General features: G+C 42.2%; 1 protein-coding gene across 1 annotated transcript in view; it reads right to left on the reverse strand.

The window, feature by feature from the left end:
- The window catches only part of IFT80 (intraflagellar transport 80), a 102,730-nt gene that overhangs the window by 73,420 nt on the left and 5,332 nt on the right, over window positions 1-23,978 (reverse strand). Inside the window, exons 2-3 of the mRNA XM_044667702.1 lie at window positions 16,699-16,823; window positions 12,394-12,615 (exon numbers count right to left, since the gene is read on the reverse strand). Of these exons, the coding sequence (XP_044523637.1) occupies window positions 12,394-12,615; window positions 16,699-16,735 (259 nt within the window). The 5' untranslated portion in view covers window positions 16,736-16,823. The remainder of the gene's footprint in view (window positions 1-12,393; window positions 12,616-16,698; window positions 16,824-23,978) is intronic.

Below are 23,978 nucleotides of genomic sequence, written 5' to 3' on the forward strand. Positions count from 1 at the left end.
GGGAGGGAGGGAGGGAGGGAGGGAGGGAGGGAAGGAGAGAGAGAGAAAGACATTTATTACAGTTGGAATCCTGGACAGGGCTCTAGCAGTCTCTCAGGTCTCAGTACTGCTTTTACATTTTGTGAGTAAGACCAAGGTACCCATCAGCCCCATCATCACACCACCTCTGGGTCTGTACAATATTCTGTACAGTGCAAGGGTCAGAAACTCCCTGGATTAAAACATCATGGGGAAACATTTAACCAGATCAATAAGAATATAGTACAATACGGATGGAATTAACTTGTCTTTTTCTAAGTCACTGTGTGGCAACAGGGATCCCTTCCTCCCTTTGTCACCCTAGGGCCCCAGATGACTTCTTTCAATGTAGATTATTACAAATATCCTGCAGCCTCCTTTTGTGGACCACCCATTTCTCCTTTACCCTCTATATATCACTCTCAACACTGATTATTAGGAGGTCGTGTTGTTCAGATTCACAACTTTCCAGCATCACCAGGATGGCAAAAGTGTTCCTAATAACTAATAGCAGCTAATATTTACATAGTGCTAAGCACTAAACATTCTACAATTATTTTCACAATTATCTCATTTGATCCTCACAACAACCCTGCTCAGAAGTAGGTACTATATTATTACCCTCATTTTACAGATAAGGAAACTGAGACAAACATATTAAGTGTCCAGCTAGTAGGTGGACTGTTACAGACACCACAGCTAGTAGGTGTCTGAAGCCAAATTTGAACTTGGCTTTTCTTGGCTCCCAAACAAGGTAAGCTGGACATGGCCAAACAGGAGGTGGAAAGATTAAATATTGACCTCTTGGGGTCAGGGAACTTAAATGGATGGGAATGGGTGAATTTCATTCAGGTGATCATTACATATACTATTGTGGGCAAGAATCCTTCAGGACAAATGGAGGAGCCCTCATAGTCAATAAAAGGGTGAGAAAAGCAGTACTGGGGCACAATCTCAAAAATGACAGAATGAAATCTGTTCAAATCCAAGGAAAACTATTCAACATCATAGTAATACAAGTCTATGCTCCAGCCACTGATACTTGAAGACACCAAAGCTAATCAATTGGTAGGGGACATCACCAGATGATCAATATCAAAATCAGACTGATTTTTTATTGCCAAATGTGGAGAAGCTCCAGACAATCAGCTAAAACAAAACCTGGAGCAAACTGTGGCCCAGGTCACCCCTTATGAATACAAAGTGGAAATGACAATAGACTTAGGGGATTAATCTAGTATATAGCATGCCTTAAGAACTATGGACAGAGGTCAGCGATACTGTACAAGAAGCAGCAACAAAAAACATCCCCAAGAAAAAAAGAAGAGCAAGGAAGCAAAATGGTTATCTGATGAGTCTTTACAAATAGCTAAGGAAAGAAGGAAAGTGATAAAAGGTGAAAGAGAAAGAGCTACCCAACTATATAGAATTCCAGAGAAAAGCAAGGAGAGATAAGGAGATTTGTTAAAATGAGCAATGCAAAAAAATAGAAGAGAACAAGAGATTGGGAAAGTCAAGAGATCTCCTCAGGGAAAGGAAAGATATCAAGGAACTGTTTCATGCAAAAGTGGGCCCCCCAAAAAGACAAAAGTGGTAGAGTCTTAATAGAAATAGAAGAGATTAAGAAGAGGTGGCAAGAATATATAGAAGACCCAAAAAAGAAAGCTCTTAGCATCACCAATAATCACAATGATGTAGTTATTTGGAACCAGATGTCCTAGAGAATGAAGTGAACTGGATCTTAGGAAGTGTTGCTAACAATAAGGCTAGTGAAGTGAGGGAATTCCAGCTCAGCTATTTAAATTCCTAAAAGATGATGTTGTTTAAGTGCTACATTCAATATGCTAACAAATCTGGAAAACTTTGACAGTGGATTGAAAAAGATCAGTTTATGTCCTAATCCTAAAGAAGGGCAATGCCAAAGAAAGTTCCAATTACAAAGCAATGGGGTCATTTCACATGACAGCATGGTTATGCTTAAGATCCTGCAAACTAAGCTTCAGCAATATATGAACCAAAAATGACCAGAAGAGCAAGCTGAATTTCAGAGTCAGAGGAACTAGAGACCAAATTGCCAACATTTGCTGAATTATGGAGAAAGCAAGGGAGTTCTAGAAAAACTTCTACTTCTGCATTATTGACTAGACTAAAGCCTTTGATTTTTATGGATCACAACAAAATGGGGCAAGTCCTCAAAGAGATGGAAATAAATAGATCATCTTATTTGTCTCCTGGGGAACCTGTATGAAGGTCAAGAAACAACTGTTAGAACTGAACACGGACCAACTGGTTGGTAAGGAATTACAAAAATATCTACTGCATCTCTTTTGGTGGTAGCAAAGAATTGGAAATTGAGAGGTTGTCCATCAATTGGGGAATGGCTGAATAAGCTGTGGTATGCTGCTATGAGAAATGACAAGCAGCATGATTTTGGAAAAATCTGGAAAGGCTTATATGAACTGATACAAAGTGAAGTACACAGACCTAAGAAGAAAATCATACACAATGACAGCAATATTTTTTGCTGAACAACTGTGAATCACCTAGCTATTCTCAGCCATGCAATGATTCAAGGACAGTCTCAAAGATTCATGATGAAAGACATCATCAGCCCTTCGAGAAAGAACTGATAGCATCCAAATACAGACCAAAACATACTATAGCCGTCTTTCTTCTTTTTTGTGATCTCTTCCACAAAATTACTAACATGAAAAAATGTGTGTATGATTTCACATTTACATGACTGCACATGTAAAATTTAAATCAGATAGCTTACCATCTTAGGGAGGGAGGAGAGGTGAGGGAAAGAGGGTAGGAAAGGAGGGAGAGAATTTGGAAATCAAAAAATTTAAGAATATTAAAAAATTGTTTTTACGTGTAATTGGTAAAAATATTGGGGTTTTTTTAAAGCTAAAGAGTTTGGAGAAGCAAACATACAAGTACAATAAAACATTTTATTCTTGGGCTCAAAGGCCACTGTTAGCAACTACAGCTATGAAATTAGAAGACTCCTGCTCCTTAGAAAGGAAACTAGGGCAAATTTGGAAAACATACTGAAAAAAGGGACATCACTTTGCTGACAGAGATCCATATATCAGTTATAGTTTTTCCAGTAGCAATGAATGCCAATGGGAGCTGGACTATAAGGAAAGCTGGGTACTGCAAAATACTTTTGAAATATGGTGATGGAGAACTTTTTTTTAAAAGACATTTTATTTTCCCAATTATATGTTAAAACAATTTTTCCACATATTTTTTTCACCCTTACCTTCCGTCTTAGAATCAATACTGTGTATTGTTTCCAAGGCAGAAGAGTGGTAAGGGGTAGGCAATGAGGTTAAGTGACTTGCCCAGGGTCCCACAGCTAGGAAGTATCTGAGGCCAAATTTGAACCTAGGACCTCCCATTTCTGAGCCTGGCTCTCAATCCACTGAGCCACCCTCCTGCCCCCCACAAATATTTTCTAAAGTTATATGATCCAAATTTTCTCCCTCCCTCCTCAGAGATGGTAAGCAATTTGATCTGGATTATACATGTATTATAATGCAAAATATACTTTCATATTAGCTGTTGTTATAAGAGAATACTCATATAAAACAAAAATTCCAAAATAAAGCCATAAGTAAATTAATGTTAACGTTGACTCCAACAGTTCTTTCTCTGGAAGTAGAGAGCATTCTTTGTCATAAGTCCTTCAGAACTGTCCCAGATCACTGTATTGCTGAGAGTAGTTAAGTCTATCACAGTTGATCATCATATAATACTGCTGTTACTGGGTAGAATGGTCTCCTGGTTCTGCTTATTTCTCTCTGAATCAGTTCATGTGGATATTTCTAGCTCTTTCTGAAATCATCCTGCTCATCTTTTCTTAATAGCATAATAGTATTCCATCACCACCATATGCCACAATTTGTCCAGCCATTCCCCAAATGATAGACATTCCTTCAATTTCCAATTCTTTGCCATAAATATTTTTGTACAAGTAAGTCCTTTACCCTTTTGGGATAGACTTAGTAATGGTACAAAAGGTATGTACTGCTTTATAGCCCTTTGGGCATAGTTTCAGATTGCCTTCTAGAATGGTTGGATCAGTTCACAACTCTGCTAACAATGTATTAGTGTCCCAATTTTGCCATATCCCCTTCAACATTTATCACTTTCCTTTATTGTCATGTTGGCCAATCTGATAGGTGTGAGGTGATATCTCAGAGTTGTTTTAATTTGTATTTTTCTAATCAAGAGTGACTTAGAACATCGGGGGTCTCACGGTAATCCAAGGATGGTCACAGGATGCCAAGAGCCAAGGTGATCCAAGGTACCCAGGTAGGGAGAGTGAGTTTGAAATGCTGTTCACCAGATCCCAAACCACTTCCCCACTTGGTGCAGCTCTGCAGGTCTTATCCACTTGCTGAAAGCCTTCACCTCTCAGGATCCCAGGGAATCAGGATGTAGTTTTTCCCTAACTCTGAGATCTCCCAGGGTTAGCAACAGTTATGTCCAACCCCTAATGGAGTCTCTCTCAGAGCACAAGCCCACTTCCTGCTCCTTCATTCCATCTTGGAATCCTCCAGCCCTTCCTGCTAGGTCCAACACTATTACTAAATTAATTGCTAAATAAACCCTCACAACACTTAGAACATTTTTTCATCTGATTAGCGTGGATTTCTTCATCTGAAAATTGCTTGTTCATATCCTTTGATCATTTGCCAATTGGGGAATGACTTGTATTCTTATAAGTTTGGCTTCATTCTCTATATATCTGAGAAATGAGCTCTTTATCAGAAAAATTTGTTATAAAACATTTTTGCCAGTTTGTTGTTTCCCTTCTAATCTTGGTTACACTGATTTTGTTTGCATAAAACCTTTTAAATTTAATATAGTTAAAATTATTCATTTTATATCTGATAATGTTTTCTATCTCTTTTAGTCATAAATTCTTTCCTTTGAAGGCAGCAAGGAGATCAAATAAGTCAAAACTTAAAGAAATTAATTCAGACTATTTATTGGAAAGACACAATACTAAAACTAAAGTTTAAATATTTTGGCTACATAGTAAGAAGACCAGACTCGATGGAAAAAACTTTGATACTGGGAAGGCAAAAAGAGAAGGGGATGGTAGGAGATGAGATGGAAAGAGTCATGAAAGCATGAGCTTGGACAAACTCCAAGAGACAGTGGAAGATAGAAGGGCCATGGTTTATGACAGTGATGGCGAACCTTTTAGAGACAGAGTGCTGGGCCACATCCCTACCCCACCCCTCCAGAGACCCAGTGTTGGATGTGCCCCACCAGACAGGGAAGTGAGGAAGCATTCCCGTTGGCTGCTGGGCAGAGGGGTGAGGGAAGTGAGCATCATCAAGTGCATGGAGAGAGGAAGGGGAACAGCTCTGCCCCGTGTCCCTCTGGCTTTCTAGTAACAAACTCTGGAGGGCAATTGCAGGCGTGCCCACAGCAAGGGCTCTGTGTGTCCTTTTGGGCACACATACCATAGGTTTGTCATCACAGGTCTATGGGGTCATGAAGAGTTACACTTTGAAAGACTGAACAACAAAAAATTCCTGGATCCAGGCCCGGCTCTCTATCCACTGTTCCACCTAGCTACTGTTTTAAATAAGGGCCCTGTGTATCCGAGTCTAAGGAGGAAATAGATGAGTCTGTGTACAATGAATTTGGGGAAAATAGTTGCTAAATATAGGTCCATGGTTTTGTAAACAGAAATGGACTCTCACGATGTATTTTACTCTCCCCTCCTAACTGGCAACAATAAGATAAATTAAACTGATTCTATCTTGAAGGCATCCATTATTTTAGAGATTCCTGCCTACCCAGAATATTCTGATGAGATTAACTGCAGAAAAAAACTCTTATCCCATTGGAAAAAACTTCATCTTTAACAATCCTTAGACCCCAAGGTTAAAGCACTTGATGACCTAGTCATTATAACCTCCCAAAGAAGAAAAGTGACTGGTCAGTCTCACTTGATAGCCAGCTTGAGCTTTCCTTTTGACTTGAAATAGAAAACGCAGTATACAGACGCACTCCATTTGTTGGGCCTTTGCTATCTGCCTGGCAAATGCCCACCAACTGATTATAATTAAAATTTTTATCTTCTATGGTTACTCTCTGATTTATTGACCTTCAGTCCAAGGCACCAAAGTGGGAAGGATAAATCCCTGTGAGGATCTTAGAGCCTTTGAGATGAGGAATTCTCCAATAAAAGCAAGTTGCAATTATTAAAAGTTTCCAGTCCTTCTGCTCTCACTTCTGGGAATAGTTTAAAATCCCTAGAAGTGTTTTCTATTGCCTTAGGGTATAATATGAAACCAATTCAGCCACTCTTTAGTGGTCTTCTCCAAAGAGAACATCAGAGCTAGCCTTTCACTTTGCTAAAAACTTCCTTTTGTCTCTGAATTTCATTATCATAAGAATTTAAGATAAAAAATGTGATTAAAATGCAATAAAAATTGTAATTAACAAAGGAAATTTGATCAAAAGATGGAGGCCTAAATAGAGACCAAAAAAAATTCAGTGAATTTTTCAGTTAAAGGTCAAATTAGAAAAAACAATACTACATATTAGGGATTACAACAATATAAATGCAACATCAAAATTTATAGGATGATCAAAGCAGTACTCAGATAAATTTATATCCCTAAAATCTTGTATGAATAATAGAGAAATAGAGAACATTAATGAGTTGGGTTTAAAGTCTAAAAAAGCCTTCTATAATAGAGTAATTATTAAAAAAAAAAAAAAAAAAAAAAAACAACTATCTGGTCCTGAACTTAAAAAAAAAAAAAGATGAAGGGAACGATTAGACAATTCAGAACTAAAAACACTTAACGGGTAACTGTTCCAAAACTATGAGAATGAAATTCATTTTCAATTGAGATGACCAGGAAAATTAGATGTCAGTACAGAAAAAATAGAATTAAATCCTTATCTCACAGCATATATGATATTGAATTCCAAATGAATCACTGACCTAAGTATTCAAAATCATTTTTTTAAATTAGATTATGGAATGTCTTTAACAATCGTAGAAAGGTAAAAATTCTTGCTTTCTCAACAAAGAAATTATAGGAGACAAAAAATTAATTTGGTGTGAAAATTACAAAAACCTTTATACCTCAAAACACAACACATACAAACCAATATCTCACACCACATACCCTACTAAGCTCAAAAGGGAAATATGACCTAGATATAAAAGAACATATCACAAACAAATGAAAGAAGAAAGGAAAGATAGTCTTTGGAAGTTTATGGGTGGTAGAAAATTCTTGACCAACAAGATGGACAATTTTGATGACATAAAATAAAGTTTTTGTACAAACGAAATCAATGTAGCCAGAATTATATGGGAAACAATATGACTGGGAGGAAAAAAAACCTTTATGGCAAATTTCTTTAATAAAGGACTAAAATTCAAACATAGGGAACTGATACAAACATATAAAAAGAGGAACTGTTCCCAACATTTGAAGAGGCAGTCCTCAAAAGATATTTCATCTCTCCACTTCAGGGATTCTCTCTGGCTGTCCTCCATGCCTGGGAGGCTCTCTCTCCTTCCATCCAACTACTAATCTCTCTGGCTTCCTTTATGTCCCAACTAAAATCCCTCTTAATTCCAATGCTTTCCCTTTCCAAATTATCTCTATATCCTGTGTGTAGCTTACTTTGTTTGCATGTCGTCTCCTCCAACCAATTGTAAGCTCCTTGAGGGCAAGGACTGTGTTTTGTCTCTTTTAGGATCCCCAATATTTAGCACAGTGTCTGGCAGAGAGCGAGGGCTTAATAAATGTTTATTGACAGATTGATGCTGAAGTCCCAGAATCGTTCTTTTCATCCATCTGAGCACTGAATGTTCAGCATGTATCATCCTAGAAGAAGTTCTTGTTGTGCCTTGGTTTCTGACTTCAAGAACATACTGTGTACTCCCATTCCCCCAAGGATAAGAGGATCAGCTGAAAGGACCCCCCCACCTTGGCTTTGGCCTCTCCCCCCTCTTAGCTCCCCTCTGGATGGAGGGCTGGAGAGTGGAATACCAATTCCTCAAGCCTCCCACTGGCAAAGATTCAGTGCTTGGCAGGCTCATCAGCTCCACAAACATCATGCCTCTGCTCAGGCACCTCCTTGCCTCCCCTCCAGCCCTCTCCCCTTTTCAGCTTCCTTCTGTGTACTGTCCCTCCACCTTAGATGTAAGCTCCTTGAGAGCGGGGGTGTCTTTTTCTTATTTGTATCTCTGGCACTTTGCATGGTGTCTGGCATGTAGTCAGCACATAGTTACTGAATGGAATGGAAAAGAAGAAATTCAGGCCATCAACAACCATTTGAAAAAATGTTCCACACAACAAATAGTAAGAGAAATATCAATTAAAATGGCTATGAGATTCCACCTCACACAATAAGATTGGCAAGATGACCAAAAAAGGAGTTTTGACTCCATACAACAATTCAATAAAGTAACTCAAGAAACATGGAGGCCTGTGACTCCTGCCACTCTACCACTAAGTGGGGCAGCCTGCTTGGATTAGCTGTTTTCAACTTTACCTCTGGGGAGCCTGAATCCAACACTATTTTGGCAACTCTTCATCTGATACAACAAGAGGATGATGATCCCAGGCCACTCAAAACAAAGATGCCATGGGTGAATGGGTGAAAAAGGAAGGATTCTCCTTCCCCACTCTCTCTTTTATCCTCTCCAGAAATGGCCTTGGAGCCAGGCCTGCAGGGGGTGGTACAACCCACCAGCCTGGCAAAGGAAACCTCGAGAAGTCAGGGTGTCTGAGCCTCTAACTCCCTGGGCTGTGGAAGACAAACAACCCAGAAGAGAAACAGACACCAACCAGATCCACTTCTTGGAGGCAGGGGAAATGAAGTCCATCCCCTCTGCTCAGTTCAGTTCATGGCATCCTCACTGTGACCTGGGTGGCAGAAGGAACAATCCTATTTACAGTAAATTGTTTTTTAATCAACAAAGCACTTTATTTTGGATGGAAATGTTTGCTCCTAGGCTCTCCCAGTGTTTAGAGGCTTCTTGGGTTTCAAGAGCACTGGAAGGGTTTCTCCTGGTCAGTAAATCAAGGAGGTGATACTGTCTTGGGGATGAGTAGTGTCTGCTGAGAACGAGATCCAGCAATGAAATGGGGCAGCTGGAGAGTGCTGAGGGCTACGTTGGTGGGGAGAGTTTTGTCCAATTTAACCAGGTATGCAGCAGGCAGCAAGTTACTATGGCCAAGCACTCGCCTTGTCAGCCTTTATAGCAACATCCTGAGACCCTGGAGGTGGAGAGGTCTGGTGTCTTGGAGGCGGGCAGTGAATGGCAGATCTGGAAGATGGCTGGAGGAGGATAGAACGGGATCTTCAGAGCTGGCTGAGTCAGGGGAGATGCCCAGGGGCTGAAGCACTATGGAAAACTTCCCAAACGGTCTGCGTGAGCTGTAAGCAAGCAAACATCTGTCCAAACAGATGAGGTCATGGTTCCCCAAGGACGTGTACTTGGTTGTGGTATGTAGTAGAGAACTGTCCAAATCAGATCTCTGTCTCTGAACTTAGTTAAGAATTCAGCTGGGCTGTAAAGAATAAAGTTCAGAAATCCTGGTCTCTCGCCCCAAAGAATTGGGCTCACCTTCTGGGCACTGAGGAGCCTGGTCTTGTGTCTATCCATCACCAAGGTGTCCTTACAGGATGTCTGCTTCATGTCCTGAGGTTGGCTGCATTATCTTTTGACCTTGTAGCTGGGCTCAAACAAGGAATACTTCTTAGTCATGGGGGGGAAGAAGGGGGTCACTGACAGCCTCTTATGACCCCAGTTCCAAGCAGCCATACTGTTGCCTGCACCTTGGCTTGGTAACTACTCGTATTGTCTTCACTTATCTGGTTCTCTTCTTTGTCCTGTTCTCCCCAAAACCTACAGAAGAAAACCATCCCCTTTGTTTGGGGTCTTCCTAGGGAAGCTGAAACCCTATTTATTGGTAGATTTGTGCTTTACCAATAATTTGATTATGCTCAGAATTTTGTGCCTTAGTTTACCTTAACTATTATAAAAACAGTCAGTCAAAGCTGGCTACCCTCACTCAAGTGGTAGGAATCAGAGGCCCTCATGAGCTTCTGGTAGGAGCCATATGTAGAAAATAATGGGGCTGCAGAGTGTGATTGGGAGTGGTGTTAGAAATGCAAAAGTAAAAAGAAAACAGCATCAATGGAACATTTCATAATATGCCTGTGTGAGCAAAGGACAAAGATATAGACTGGCATGGGCGCTACTAAGTTAAATTTATTATCTACTTAAAAAACAGAGTTTACTCTGTTACCCAAAAACCAGTGCTTAGCTCTAAAGAAGAAAAGTTCAGTCTTGATTCTTCCTAGCTGTTTAACTTCAGGCAAGTCCCTTCAGCTTCCCTGCTCCCAGTCTATATCCCCATCTGAAAAAAGGGGGCTTTGTAGTTGTCCACTACTTTAGAACCATCCTATCTACCTCAAGGTTGTTTCACCCAACATGACAATATTGGCCAACGTGCTTCATCAACTATCTAGTGCTAGGAAAACATCAGGTACTATTAGCTTTATAATTTCAGAGTTTTGTACTTTTCCAGCTTTTTATTCCTCAAATCACCTTCATTTTGCTGATCTAGAACCCTTTCTTCCGTGTTCTCACAATGAAGGTTCCTGGTCACTAACCAACTGTTCTACACATATCTGTCATTCCTAAGCTATCTGCAACTTTTCCCTGGAACTTCTTTGAGACATTTTTATGCTGAAACCCAAATCATTCTAATCTGAGTAGAAGGGAACATTAATTTTTATGATTTTTTTGTAAAATGTTTTGCTAATTAAAAGAAAACAATTAGATGGGGGGGGGGAGCTTTTGAAACAGGAGGAAGCTGGAGAGTCCGAGTATTTTCTTGACGCCATACAATAACCCTAACAAAATTATTAAGTATTTCTTACATAAACTCAACATCATTAATATGCACTCCATAGTTAAATCTTAGGAGTGTTTAAAATGACATTTGTGGCCTTGGATCTTATTTGTTTCCTATCTCTAATGGTCCCCTCCAGTAGCTCACCTTTTTCATACAGCCCTTTCCAATTACACAGCAGAGCTTTCACAGACGTGATTTCATTCAACCCTTACATCAACCTCATCAACAAACAAATATTTCTTAAGGGCTGACTTGCCAGGCACTGAGCCAGGCACAGGGAACCCCAAGGTAAAGCCTGTGCCACAATCCCTGCCTTTTTTTTTTAGAGTTTGCATTGGAAGAGGAGAGAGGAAGCAACAACATGATTTATCAAACGTTGATCAGTCCTATCAATGACAAAACTCGGACTCTGAGCCAGGCTCTGCCCTCTTAGCCTCAGCTCCTCCAGCAAACTCAAGCTGCCTCAAAGGCCCAAGGGGGAAATGACCAGACAATTATTCCTGGGAATGTCAGTTAAATTGCTGATAGAGAGCCAAATAATTCAAGGCGAAAGAACCTATGCCATTTCCCAAATTATTAGGAATGTCCATGTGTACAATCTAGTTACCACCAGATGAACAACTTTCCACTTAAATCTTCAGCACACAGGTAGTAACACTGTGCACATAAATCCATCCTGCTGGTATTATAAGTCACAGCCAAACTGGTTTTCCACTAGAGAAATGAGCAAAGCGGTCTCCTTGTTTGGGCCAACAATTATCATTTGAGTTAGAAAGGAAGTAATATACAAATCCTAAAATTAAAACATAAAAATTAGATAAAATATACACAATATCTGTTAGAATCAATGATAATTTACTGAATTATATTAATAATAAGTTTGCATTTCAGTTGATATTTTTAAGCTAATAGCATTGACAGAAGGACTGGTAATAGTATTAATAACTATATAAATATATTTACAACTATATGGTCTTTAAAGTTTATAAAGCAAACTTTACACTTTTATCCCATTTGATCTTTACAACCACCTCATAAAGTGGATGCCCATTTTTCAGAAATGGCTTGATTGTTAGGAGTAACCCTTGCGTAGCACAGATCTAGTTTGATTTTTTTGAAAAACCCAATTCCTCCTTAAAAGACTCCCCACAAAATAAAGCAGGAAGGTCGACCAAAAAACATGGAGAAGCCTTCATTTAAACATTTAAATAGCAGAAATGACTACAAATTTGAGAGTCAATCCAGAAAGACCTGGATTCCATTCCTGCTTCCAAAACCCTCTACCAGTGTGGCCTCTTTATTTACAAAATGAGCATGATGCCCGCAGGCCTCCCCTCTCAGGGGACTCTCAAATAAGACCAGGAATAGAGCGCAGCCTTGGCTACCAGAAAAACTCATAAGCTGGTCGGTGGCCCTGAGGAAGCAGAAGCCCTGATTCAAACCTTACCATCAGAACTAGTGAGTACAAAGCTCTCAGCCTGGGTTTGCTTCTTCACGCCGATGCTTTTGGGAAACCAGTGAAGATCGATGGGGTACATGTCGTCGGGGAGTTTGACTATCTGGCTCGTTTCGCTTGTTAACAAGTTCCATTTCACAATCTGGTGATCATCGCTGCAGGAGTACAGCTCCTCGGCAGTGGTCCAGCCTACACAACTCACTAATTCTTGATGTGTTCTGGGTCAAGGAACAACAGGCTTTAACAAACCAAATGATTAGCAGGTTATACAGGCCAGGAAGAAACAAAAGCAAAATATGACTTACAGAAAGGAAAATTCGAGCTATTACAGTTATTTCTTATCTTATCAGAACACTGAGCCGTTAACACACTAAATCCTAGGCTCTATCATTTTCTTCATACTTCATATTCAGGAAGCTGAATAGTAGTAGCTCTATAAAAGAAGCATAATTTGTGTCAGACACTTATCAGGAATGTGTAAAAAAAGAACAGATTTTAATTGAAAACGGATCTCAGTTTTATTATAAAGAATTTGGAAAATTCAACTAAGTTACTAGATATCATGTGATCCAAGCTTGGATTCGGTAGGCTTCAACCACTTAAATATATTCTACATTATATTGATACGTATATGTGTGTGTGTGTGTGTGTGTGTGTGTATATATATATATATATATATATATATCAGCATCTTTCTATAGAATCTCTTTTCCTTGACACAACTCCATGATCTCTGGTTTATCTGCCCAATTTTGCTGCCTAAAGCTTGTCTAAAGCTCTCTGTTCTCCTATGGGAACACAGTGAAACTTGAGCACTCATTTGGAGACCTTAAAAAGCTGCTGCTGGTCACTTGTTGCATCCCCATGTCTGTGCATCTGGTGATGATTCACAGAACACTGGTTACCCCGCAGGAGCCCTTCTTTCCTTTTCTGGCGGATGATGCTGCCAGTTCAATGCTGAGCCCTCAAAAGCTCATGCCCAGCCTCAGCCCACCTCCACTACTTCCAGCCAATGAGCAGAAGACTTTCTTACCCTATGCCAGAAACTTCTCTCTCCATTCACGTGCTTTATTTTACAGATGAGGAAATGGAGCATCACCGCCCACCCCTTCCCCCAAGACCACAGAGAAGCGACTTGACCAGTCCCACAGAGATAGAGCCTGCCCCCAAGTCCTCAGCCCCTGGCCAACCCCCTTTCCTGGCTTCTCTGCATCTAATATCAGAGGGTGCTTATGTGTATCTGTGGTCTCCCCATTCAGTGGATTTCTCAGAGGAAATTCGTATCTTTGTCTCTTATCTTTGTCTCTTCACACAATCCGTGCTTAATGTCTACTGAATTAAAATTAAATTTTAAAATGGAATCCAGGTGTTTAATACTTGGATTTAAGTCCATTACCCCGTTAAAGAAGGTAAAAAATAATTTTAAATGAGTGGCGTGAAGAGAACAATAACTTGCTTTTATTTGACCCTTTAATGTTGGCAAAACACTTTGCCTGGATTTCTAAACATTCACCAGACCCATCCTGCCCATCTCTGGCTTTCCAACTAAGGGAAACCTTTCAACCATTCTGTAAAGCTTCACTATGGTAGAAAGCAGGGATAAGTAACCTTTCAGAGATGGGATCCCAAGCTGCTGTCCCTTATCCTTTCGGCTGAGGAGGGAGCTGGAGAGAAACAGATGCAGTAGCACAAGATACTCCCACAATCCCTCCCCCCCAACACTCAAACCTCCCCACAACATGCACAAGTATTTAATCTTGGTTTCTCTTTTAAAATGTAAATCCTCCCATTAATGTTGGAAGAGAAAGCACAAAGCAGGCAATTCTGCACTTTAAGAAGGAAGAGACAGGCTCAGCTAAGTCCCACAGGTGGTACGAACCCAACTTGGAACTCCCAAAGCTGTCCGTCGGTCTAGGTGGGGAGCAGAAAGAGGTCTTTCCACTGGCCGCCACTAAAGGCTCCTTGTCTGCACAGTCCTAGGCCCTGGTGCTGGTGGAGGATACAGGCTGTGTAGTGTGGGAGTACTAGAGTAGGTACTCGATACATGTTCATTGACTGGAGAGAAGCAGCAGTGTCGAAGGCAGGCCCAGAAAGAAGGGGGCCACAAACAAGAGGCAGAAGAAAGGAGATGGGTGACCATCTGAACCCAGCTTTGAATAGAGTGTCTGCATATCCAAATGACCCAAGGCTGGACCACGAGAGCAGCAGCCCCCAAGGGGTTTATGCCTCTGTTTCCCCAAATATGTAAGTGAAATTCTGGAGGCCATGTTATTACAGGTGAAAGAAAATATAGAAGTGATTGTAATACGCTACTGGTCAGCAAGGTTGTTCAGTTGGGTCCAACTCTTCGTGCCCCTGTGGCCCGTGTGGTCCATGAAGTTTTCTTGTCAAAAATGCAGGAGTGGGGGCATCTGGGTAGCTCAGTGGATTGAGAGTCAGGCCTAGAGACGGGAGGTCCTAGGTTCAAATCTGGCCTCAGACACTTCCCAGCTGTGTGACCCTGGACAAGTCACTTAACCCCCATTGCCTACCCTTACTACTCTTCTGCCTTGGAGCCAATACACAGTATTGACTCCAAGAGGGAAGGGAAGGGTTTAATTTAAAAAAAAATGCAGGAGTTGTTTGCCATTTCCTTCTCCAGGGGATTAAGTGACTTGCCCAGGGTCACTCAGCTACTACATGTCTGAGGCCGGATCTGAACTCAGGTTTTCCAGGCCCAGCTGCCCAAGGTAAAGTAGAAGATTCACAAAAACCACAAAGCTTGCCCAGGACAGGTATGCACCAACACTGAGGCATGTGAGAACTCAACAGAAGCAGCTGCTTCACTTGAAGGGAAGCTGCCGGCAGCCCAGTTTCCCAGCATCTCCAGGAATACTGCCAAGCTAACTGGGCCGTGCACCTCCAGGAGAACTGTGCCGTGAACAAAGCTTGATAATGGCTGCTCAGGGCAAAGGTTCTGAAGACAAGCAACTACCCACTTCCCTTTCGGCCCATCCATGGACCAGGGCCTGGTATTTCTCTCTAAGTGACAAGGATTGAGGAAGAGTGGCTCCCGCCTTCCAGTGCCCTCCATTGTCTCTGGGATTGCTGGGCTTTTCAATGTGACAGTCTTTTCAGTCGCTCGCCCCTGAAAAAATGCTCCTGTCCTTTGCCCCTTTGGCATCTTCAGTTCTCTCACTCTCACTGAACCCATTCATTTTCTCCCAGCCAATTGGTTCCTTGTGTCACATCTGAAGCACTCACGTCTTACTAAGGAAATGGAAATGGGATGAAAGAATTCAGACTCACTCCAACAAGTACTTCCTAAGACCAGGCTACACAGAGACAAAAATGAAACGTGCTCTTACTCCCAAAGTGCTGGACAATGATCAGTCAATGCCTCCGGAAGATGGGAGCATGAGGAGTGAGGCACCAGCAAGCAGGAGGGCTCAGGAGAGGCCCCCTCCTAAGAAGCTTCCCTAGTTTAGCCTCAAAGGGAGCTCAGGACAGCAACAGGCAAGGAAGGAGCCTTCCGGGCACCAAGAAACCAATGAGGACGTGGGACGAAGAGCCAAGAGGCCACTTTGGTCAGACAAGATAGGAGCCAGCTTGGCAAGTGCCCCCCAGCAGAATCCATGCTCTGTCCTAGAGGTGATGACTTAAGGGGTTGGGGCTACATGACCTCCAAGGTCCCATCACAGACAGGAACAAAGGTCCAGAGTGCAGCAATTAAAATAGCACAGAGATTGGGATTGAAGGACTGCTATGATGGAACAGCTTAAAGAAGACAAGGATTCCTCTATCTGGAGAGGAGAGGTAGAGATTTCAGTCCTCCCAGTTTATGAACTCTCTGAAATCATGAGCATAGCTGTGAAGAAGAAACAGACACCAGCTCCCCGTCTCCAAGAAAACCCTTGTTAAAACTCGATCAGAGTAACTGCATGTGTCCAGATACACTCTTTAAGGGAAGACAACTAACTATTAAACATAAATGGATTCAAAGAGTTTGGACAGATCCATAAGAAAGTGCAAGTAAGCTAACTTTTAATGGTGTCAGTGAGGAGAGCCACATCCTTTGGCACCACTGACGGTTACAGGTAACTAAAGGAAAGAGGGTCTAACCTCAGTAAGGCAGACAATCTTCTCTAGAGACTTTCTTGGATATATAATCACAAACATTTAACAGTATTTGAGTTAAAATTTATCACTTAAGGCATGAAAAAAGAAGTGATTTTCCAACTATGAGAGAACAAAGTAAAATTTTAAGATAATTCAGCAAAAAGGTCCAAATAAGTTTTATTAAGGTTCAAAGGATATGTTTTGGTTCTCTTAGAAGTGATATCTTCAGCCTCATCTTCTCAAAATCTCCAGTTTCCAAATAAATGTAAAAGTTGCTTGGCTATATTCACTGTAGAGACATACATTCAAAAGGCATCAAAAATCTGCATGAAAAGAAAACACATTCACATAAAAATAAAAAGCCTGTCAAGATTCAGCTGTATCCCACTCTGCCATCCCCTAGAGAGTACCAGAACACTGCCTAGGGCACCCACATACATAACCAGAGGAATTATTTGGTCAATTTGACGAGTTTATAGAATGGAGAATCTCTGGGATGCTTGAATATATCACCCCAACAGAAGATGAGGGCCATGGCCACCCTTTTGTGCAAGAGCTAACAGACATAATGGGCTGCCTTTGCCTTTTCCTTTTTCAGAGAAGAGACAAGAAAGCAGCAGAGACAAAAGCTGACCTGGGATCCAAGGGATCCAACCCCTAATAGCTGCCTTGGAGCAAAGGAGCTGCCAGAAAGAGTTCTTGAGCCATAAATCCCTTGGAAAGGCAGTGGTAGAACTTTTAAGCGCAACATCTAGGAGGTACAGATTGGGGAATCTCACCACCAAGTGGTGAAGTTGCAAAAGCTCAAAGTTTTGGGAGAATATTGAGAGTTCAAAGATCCAACCTTCTAGTAAGACAAGGAGAAATTCATGAGCAGAGCTAGCCTTGGGATGCCTTTTCTAGATACTCCAAGCATGAGAGTACACATGTGGTGGGAGCAACTTCGGTCACATGGGTGAGGTTAGTAACTATTTGTCCTTTAGAGACTCAGGGAACTAATGCTGGGGCCACTGATATAGCTTTCTGGCAGTCCGAGGATAACAGTGCATGGGCATCCTTTTTTCTAACTGTTTGGTGCTTTTTCAGCATTTCATTCTGTTTCATTCTGAACCCAAAGCACCAGACTGGCCCAAATCAGGGCTGCCCCCACGACCCCCAACTAGCTTCTTAGAGAGAAGAAGTTCACCTAGAGAACTCTCTAAGCTGGAGGACCAGAAAGAGGAACACAGAAGACCCAAATGCTGCCCTAAGCTATCACATTGAGTTATTCAGACTCCAAGGATGACAACCTCAAGGAGGCTTCCCTCTAGGGGAGTCCAATGTGCTTAGTGCAGCACCAGAAGGTTGGGGGCTATCTGGATTCTTAGAGGTGGCAAAGGGCTTTTCTAGATCAACCCCAAGTTAGCTTCCTTCTAAGGGGAGCCCCAACCAAGAATGGCACCATGCTTCTGGAGGACAGTGTAGGACTTGGGGGGATGGGGGGAGCACCTAGAGGTGTTACTGAGCCTGTAGAAGAATCATTTCAACTGTATGTGGGCTCCTCTGATCCCCTTATATTGTTTTTGCATTTTCTGTGGGTTGGAATAAATTCTGTCCTATAGCCAATATTCGGCATTACCATGTGGACTTAGATGGGATTTGGGGACCCTCTTACTTACATCTAGGTAGATCTAGACAGGTGAGACACAAGTTCTATGATTAGATTTCCCTGTGGAAACTCTGGCTGAGGACAATCCAAGACAGACCAAAGGAGATACGATTATGAGTCAGTTTTGAACCTGGTTCATATAAGCCCAAGAGCATGAGGCTTTCCTAAGTTAGTCAGAAAACAATGTCTGGCTAGTGCTACAGATTAATAGTAAATGCTCTGATCAAAGATCCATATAAATGAAACAATCTCACAGTCTATTGGGCCAACCTAGAGAAGGCATTTACTTCGGAGATCTCTTTCAATTCATAGCCAAATCTGGGCAATTTTGAGGGTCTAGAATACCTCAAAGTGAGTACCAAGGTTTGGAGAACCCTAAGAGTCCTGCTGTGTTAAGTGGCTCCTAGTTACCACCTGAAGAAAAGAGATTGCCCAGAAGTGCCACATAATAGATAAATCCTGAGAGGACTTCTACAAGCACCAAGCCATCTAGTCTCAGGCCAAAGCAGACCTCCTGGAGTACCCATGGATTATACCAGATTCTACAGGTGGCTTCCCTTAACTAGATTCTTATGAGTTCCAGATGATTTGCTCAGGGCATGAAGATACCTGCAAGGTCTGGGAGTACCAATCAGTGTCACCTCCTGAGTAAGTGTAATACACCGTCCAGCATTTATGGAGTGAAAAGATACTAAATCACTTAAGGAAACCAGGTTGTTGCCCCCTAACAGCTATTCCCCAGACCCAAGAGGTCTTCTGGCTCAACAACCTCATTTTGGAGCTGAGAAACAGAGGCCTAAAGAAAGCCTTACCCTGACAGTAAATGGCAGAACAATCCCTACACCCTGGAGGAGTTAGAGCCACTTCAGAAGGGAAAAACTACATGAATAGAGGAGACCCAAATGCCAGGTGATTTCCAGGGTTAACCTTGGCAGCTGTGGGGAGTTGGGAAAGGCATCACGTAGGCAGTGGTGCTTGGGCACTGAAGCACTAAAGAACCCCAGGATTCCAAGAGGAGGAATCCATTGTACACAAGGGATGGCTTAGATGGAAGCAAACAGGCAAGACATGGCATGCCATCCATTCAAAAGAGCAAGGAGTCCAGGTGGCTAAGGAGAACCGCAGGCTAAGTTCAGAAGAGAAATGGGTAAGGAGCCTAGAAAGATAAGTAAGAGCCCATGTGAAAGGGCCTGAAACTTCAAACAGAAGAGTTTGCGTCTGATCGAGTGCCAGCAAGGAGCCTGTGGAGGCTGGACTGGGACATGACCTGGTCAGGCCTAGGAGGAGAGACCTGAGGCCTCACTAAACACAGGATCTGGGAATTGTAACCTTCCCCAAATCATCATGGCATCAACTCATTAAAGTGAAGGAAATGTGTAAAGTTCCTGGATCCAGTGCCCCAGTGGTACAAATGCCCCTGACTCATAAAGCAGATCTAAGAGAAAATGAATCCAACCCTCTGAGCCCTCAAATGAAAGCTCAGTGCAGAAAGCCTCTACTCCAAGGGGAAAGCTACTGCCGGGCCAAACACACAGGGAATCCAACCGAAAACAAGGGCAAGATTTCATGTGTGGAAATGATATTCCTCTTTGCTGTTGTACCCTGGGGACCACTGGACCTTCTCGAGGTGCTGCCCCACTAAAGGGGAGCTCTTGGACCTGCCTGCCTGTCCCCAATCCTCCCTCCACACTCAGCATAGTGCAGTGTACACAGTAAGTGCTTAATAAATGTCCCAGTCTTTCCCTCAAAAAGTCTTCCAAGTCAGGAGCCAGCATGCTATCAAACAAAGTTTTAGGGACTTCTGTCTTTGGGTGTTTGTTGATAAATATTTCAAAGTCAATTCTAGTCATAAATTTCAAGATCAGGTAAAAGCTATGTTAGCCACAACTCACCCAAATCAGAATTAACATCTCTTTCCTAATCTTCTGAAGATTTCTGTTGACCTGGCACATAGAAGGCATTTAGGAAATGCTTGTTGAGTGATTGATGAATCACAAATCTCCTAATAGGCATGAAGATATCAACAAAGGAATGAATTTTAGTACACAACCTGCAGAGAACCATGGAGAGTGGCTTACCATCTTAACATCTGTAGACTTCATTTGAACAGATATTAAAAACAGATATGTGTGCGGGGCAGCTGGGTGGCTCAGGGGATTAAGAACAGACCAAGAGACAAGAGATCCTGGGCTCAAATCTGGCCTCAGACACTTCCTAGCTGTGTGACCCTGGCCAAGTCACTTAACCCCCATTGCCTAGTTGTTACTACTCTTCTATCTTAGAACTAAAACACAGCATTGATTCTAAGTGGAAGGTAAAGGTTTAAAAAAAGTGAGTGATGGGGGTGTATGGTGTGTATGTAAGGCCAGATCAGTTAAGCATATTCTGTTTGCTGAGTACTTAGAAGAGGCTGGAGTTGGGGGTGAGGGGTTCCCAAGAGTAACAAAGGACACTGCTCCTGCTTGTAAAACAAGAGCCCCAGAAATTCCATTTTGGTGCTCTGACCTAAACTGAAGGACTTGGAGGTCTGAGTACTGAAGAGAAGAAAGAAGAAAAAATAATTCAAGGATCTGGGGCACTTCTAGGTAGGTAAAGGCATCACAAAGACAGGGAAGGCAACTGGGACAGTCGCAAAGCACTGACTTCTTTGGGCTGATGACTGGGAACAGAGAAAGAAGCAAAGGCAGAAGGCACCAACAATGACTTTGCCTCCTTTGACTAGCGCTCTAGTAGCAGCCACTACTGGCCATGGTGGATCAGTGCTGAACCAAGACCAGAGGACTCAAAGACAAAGTCACGCTGATCTGAACCAAACTAGGGAACCAGACTAGGAGGCAAGACACAAATACCGAGTGAACGAGGCACTTCTCTAGATGACATAGGATTATGTGAGTCTTAGGACTTTAATAAATTACCTAGAGTTCAATTCAATTCAACAAGCATTTCGTGAATGTACTTTGGATGGCAGGCACAGGGCAGACTAAGTTCTGGCCCCAAAGGAGCTCATAAACTACTATGAAAAATGACATATCCACATAAGTTAAAAACAAAATACAGAGAGCATTAACCCAACAGTATGGGAACGAAGGTTAATACCTAGAGAGATCAGGAAGGGCTCCCTACATTGCCTGTCCTCAGAAAGACTCAGAGGTGGATGGAAGAGCACTCCAGGCCTGAGGAGCTAGCCTGTGGATAACAGAGGCCAGAATCACCATGTCACACACAAAGAAGCCAAAACTGGCCAGTTTTGTTGGAATGTGGAGGCTGAGGGTGAATGATGTGAAACTAGTCTCTCCTTCTCTCCTGTCTGCCATGTAGAGGTGACCCTTTTACATGAACAACTGATTCCCCCACTGGTGCAGGCCCATATCCTGGAGTTGTGCAATAGCCCATGGGGTGCTGCCTGCCTCGGGTATCTCAATTCAACCCATCCTTTGAGACTCAGCCACAAAAGCAGTTTCCCAAAGTGCAGGTCTGATTTTGTCCCTCAATCACCTCTAGAATCAAATGTAAAATCCACGTGGCATACAAAACCAATCATAGCCTACCATTCCTCACATCCTTCCGGTCTTTGATATAGTCCCCACCACACACTCTATGACCCAGTGGCACTGGCCTCCTGTGTGCTCCTTCATCAGGACCCTCTATCTCTTGGCTCTGAGCATCTTTCAATGACTCTTCTAAGTGCCTGGAGTGACCTCTCTCCTCACCTCCACCTCCTGGCATCCTTCAAGTCCCAGCTAAAACCACCCCTTCTAAAGGAAGTCTTTGCCACAATCCCTTTGGATTCTAATGCCTTCTCTCTGTGGATTCTCTCCAGTTTCTCCAGAGATTACTAGCATACTGTCTCCCCCGTTAGATTGTAAGGCCCTGGAAGGCAGGAACAGCTTTTCCTTGGGTCCCAGACCTTAGCACAGGGCCTGGAAAATAGAAGGTACTTAATCAATGCTGACTGAAAGAACAAAACAAGATTGTATATGCAACAGGAAATTGTATGTATTGTTTGTCTTACAAAAATTCCTGTCTAAATTTAACGTTATAGTAATAAAATTGTCCTAACTGTTCAGGCCCACTCTATGCAGATGCCTCTCACTCTGGATTTTATGTCCTAGAATCTCTTCCAAACTCTATTTGAGTTTCTCAAATTGGATGTCTCAATTCACATAGGATCTGAATTCAAAAGAATCTTAAGAATCTAGTCCAGTCACCTCATTTTAGAAATAATCTGAGATCTTAAAATGTATAATAGAGAAGCGTGAGTAGATGGCTTACTGGATGGAGAGCCAGGCCTAGAGAGATGAAGGTCCAGGTTCAAATTTGGCCTCAGATATGTCCTAGCTGTGTGACCCTAGGCAAGTCATTTAACTTTCATTGCCTAGCTTTTACTGCTCTTCTGCCTTGGAGTCAATACACAGTATTAATTCTAAGACAAAAGGTAAGGGTTTAAAAAAAATAAAATAAAATGTATAATGACCTGTCCATGATCATGTAAAATCAGGGATTCTGAGCCTACATTCAACACATCAACAACCTCACTTAGCTTTCCCCTCCAACTAGCTCTCCTCAACTTTCCTTGGGAATGAAAATATCATTTTCCCAGTCACTGAGACTTTAGTCATTTATAGACATTAGTCCTACTGCAGGGTTGTCATGATGTTTAACAATTGGGCAGAGAGATATGCATACACATACAATTTTAACTTGCATTATTAATACTTTTCAAAGCCTGGACAATTAACAAGTCCATTTTTGAGATGTAAATGCTCACAGTACAAATTTCTCTATTCTCAAGATTTTTAAATGTCTCTAACTATATTTGTGGGAAGAAAGTCTTTTGATTCTATCTCTCCCCTGTCCCAGCCCTACCCTCCTCCCAGAGCTAAGCACTCAGTAGCATGAAACAGCTGCTACAACTGTTCAGGAGCAGAGATGGATAGTTTGTCTGAACACATTATAGGCTAGAAAGGTAGCTCCCAATAACATTTTGGGGAGCTCTGAATGTCAGTCAAGGAATCTGCCCTTCCCCAATGAGTGAGGGCATTGTTGGTCAGACAAATGCATCAAATGTTTTCCAAGCTTGTCTCCCTGTGCCTTTTCCTAAGAATGTTCCCCCTCCTCACTTGTGCCCCTTGGAATCCCTTCCTTACTTCCCTACAGAAGTGACACTTCAACGAAGGCCTTCTTTGAGCTACTCCCTTCTTCATAATTAGTACTTATTATGGGTATATTTATGTACACACACACACACACACACACACACACACACACACAGAGATCTTTAAAGCCCTGAGAGGGTGTGGGCTGCTTCCTTTTGGTACTCTTATACCTATCCCAGTCATGGAATACAGTAAGTGCTTAATGAATGCATGAATGTTTGTTGAACTTAAAGTTGGGGGTAGGGGGCAGGGAGATACTTGGTTTGGAAGAAGAGGTCCTCAGGAGAGCTTTTCTCCATCTCTGGATGACCTCCCTGGTCCAGAGGTTGTTAATCTGGGTTATTATGTCCTGGAGCATCTCACCAGTCTCTGGGAGATCATGAAATACAGAGGGTCAGAGGGTCACCAAGGATCCCTTCTAGAAGCAAAGGTCATCAACCCTAGAAAGGTGTCCAGCAGGGGCCCCAGCCAAGGCTAGGAGGCAGGAGGCAGGGAAGGAGAGAAATGGTGGGGGAAGAGGGAGAAATTGAGGGGAGACAAGGAAGGAAGAGGTGGAAGAGGGAGAAATGGGAGGAAGCAGAGGAAGGAAAGGGGAAGGAGAAGTGGGGGGAGAGGAGAAAGGAAGAAAAAAAGAGGAAGAGAAGGGAGAAAAGGGGGGAAGAGAGGAACAAAGA

This window comes from Gracilinanus agilis, chromosome 3 (genome assembly GCF_016433145.1).
Source record: "Gracilinanus agilis isolate LMUSP501 chromosome 3, AgileGrace, whole genome shotgun sequence".
In the NCBI taxonomy this organism is placed as follows: Eukaryota; Metazoa; Chordata; class Mammalia; order Didelphimorphia; family Didelphidae; genus Gracilinanus; species Gracilinanus agilis.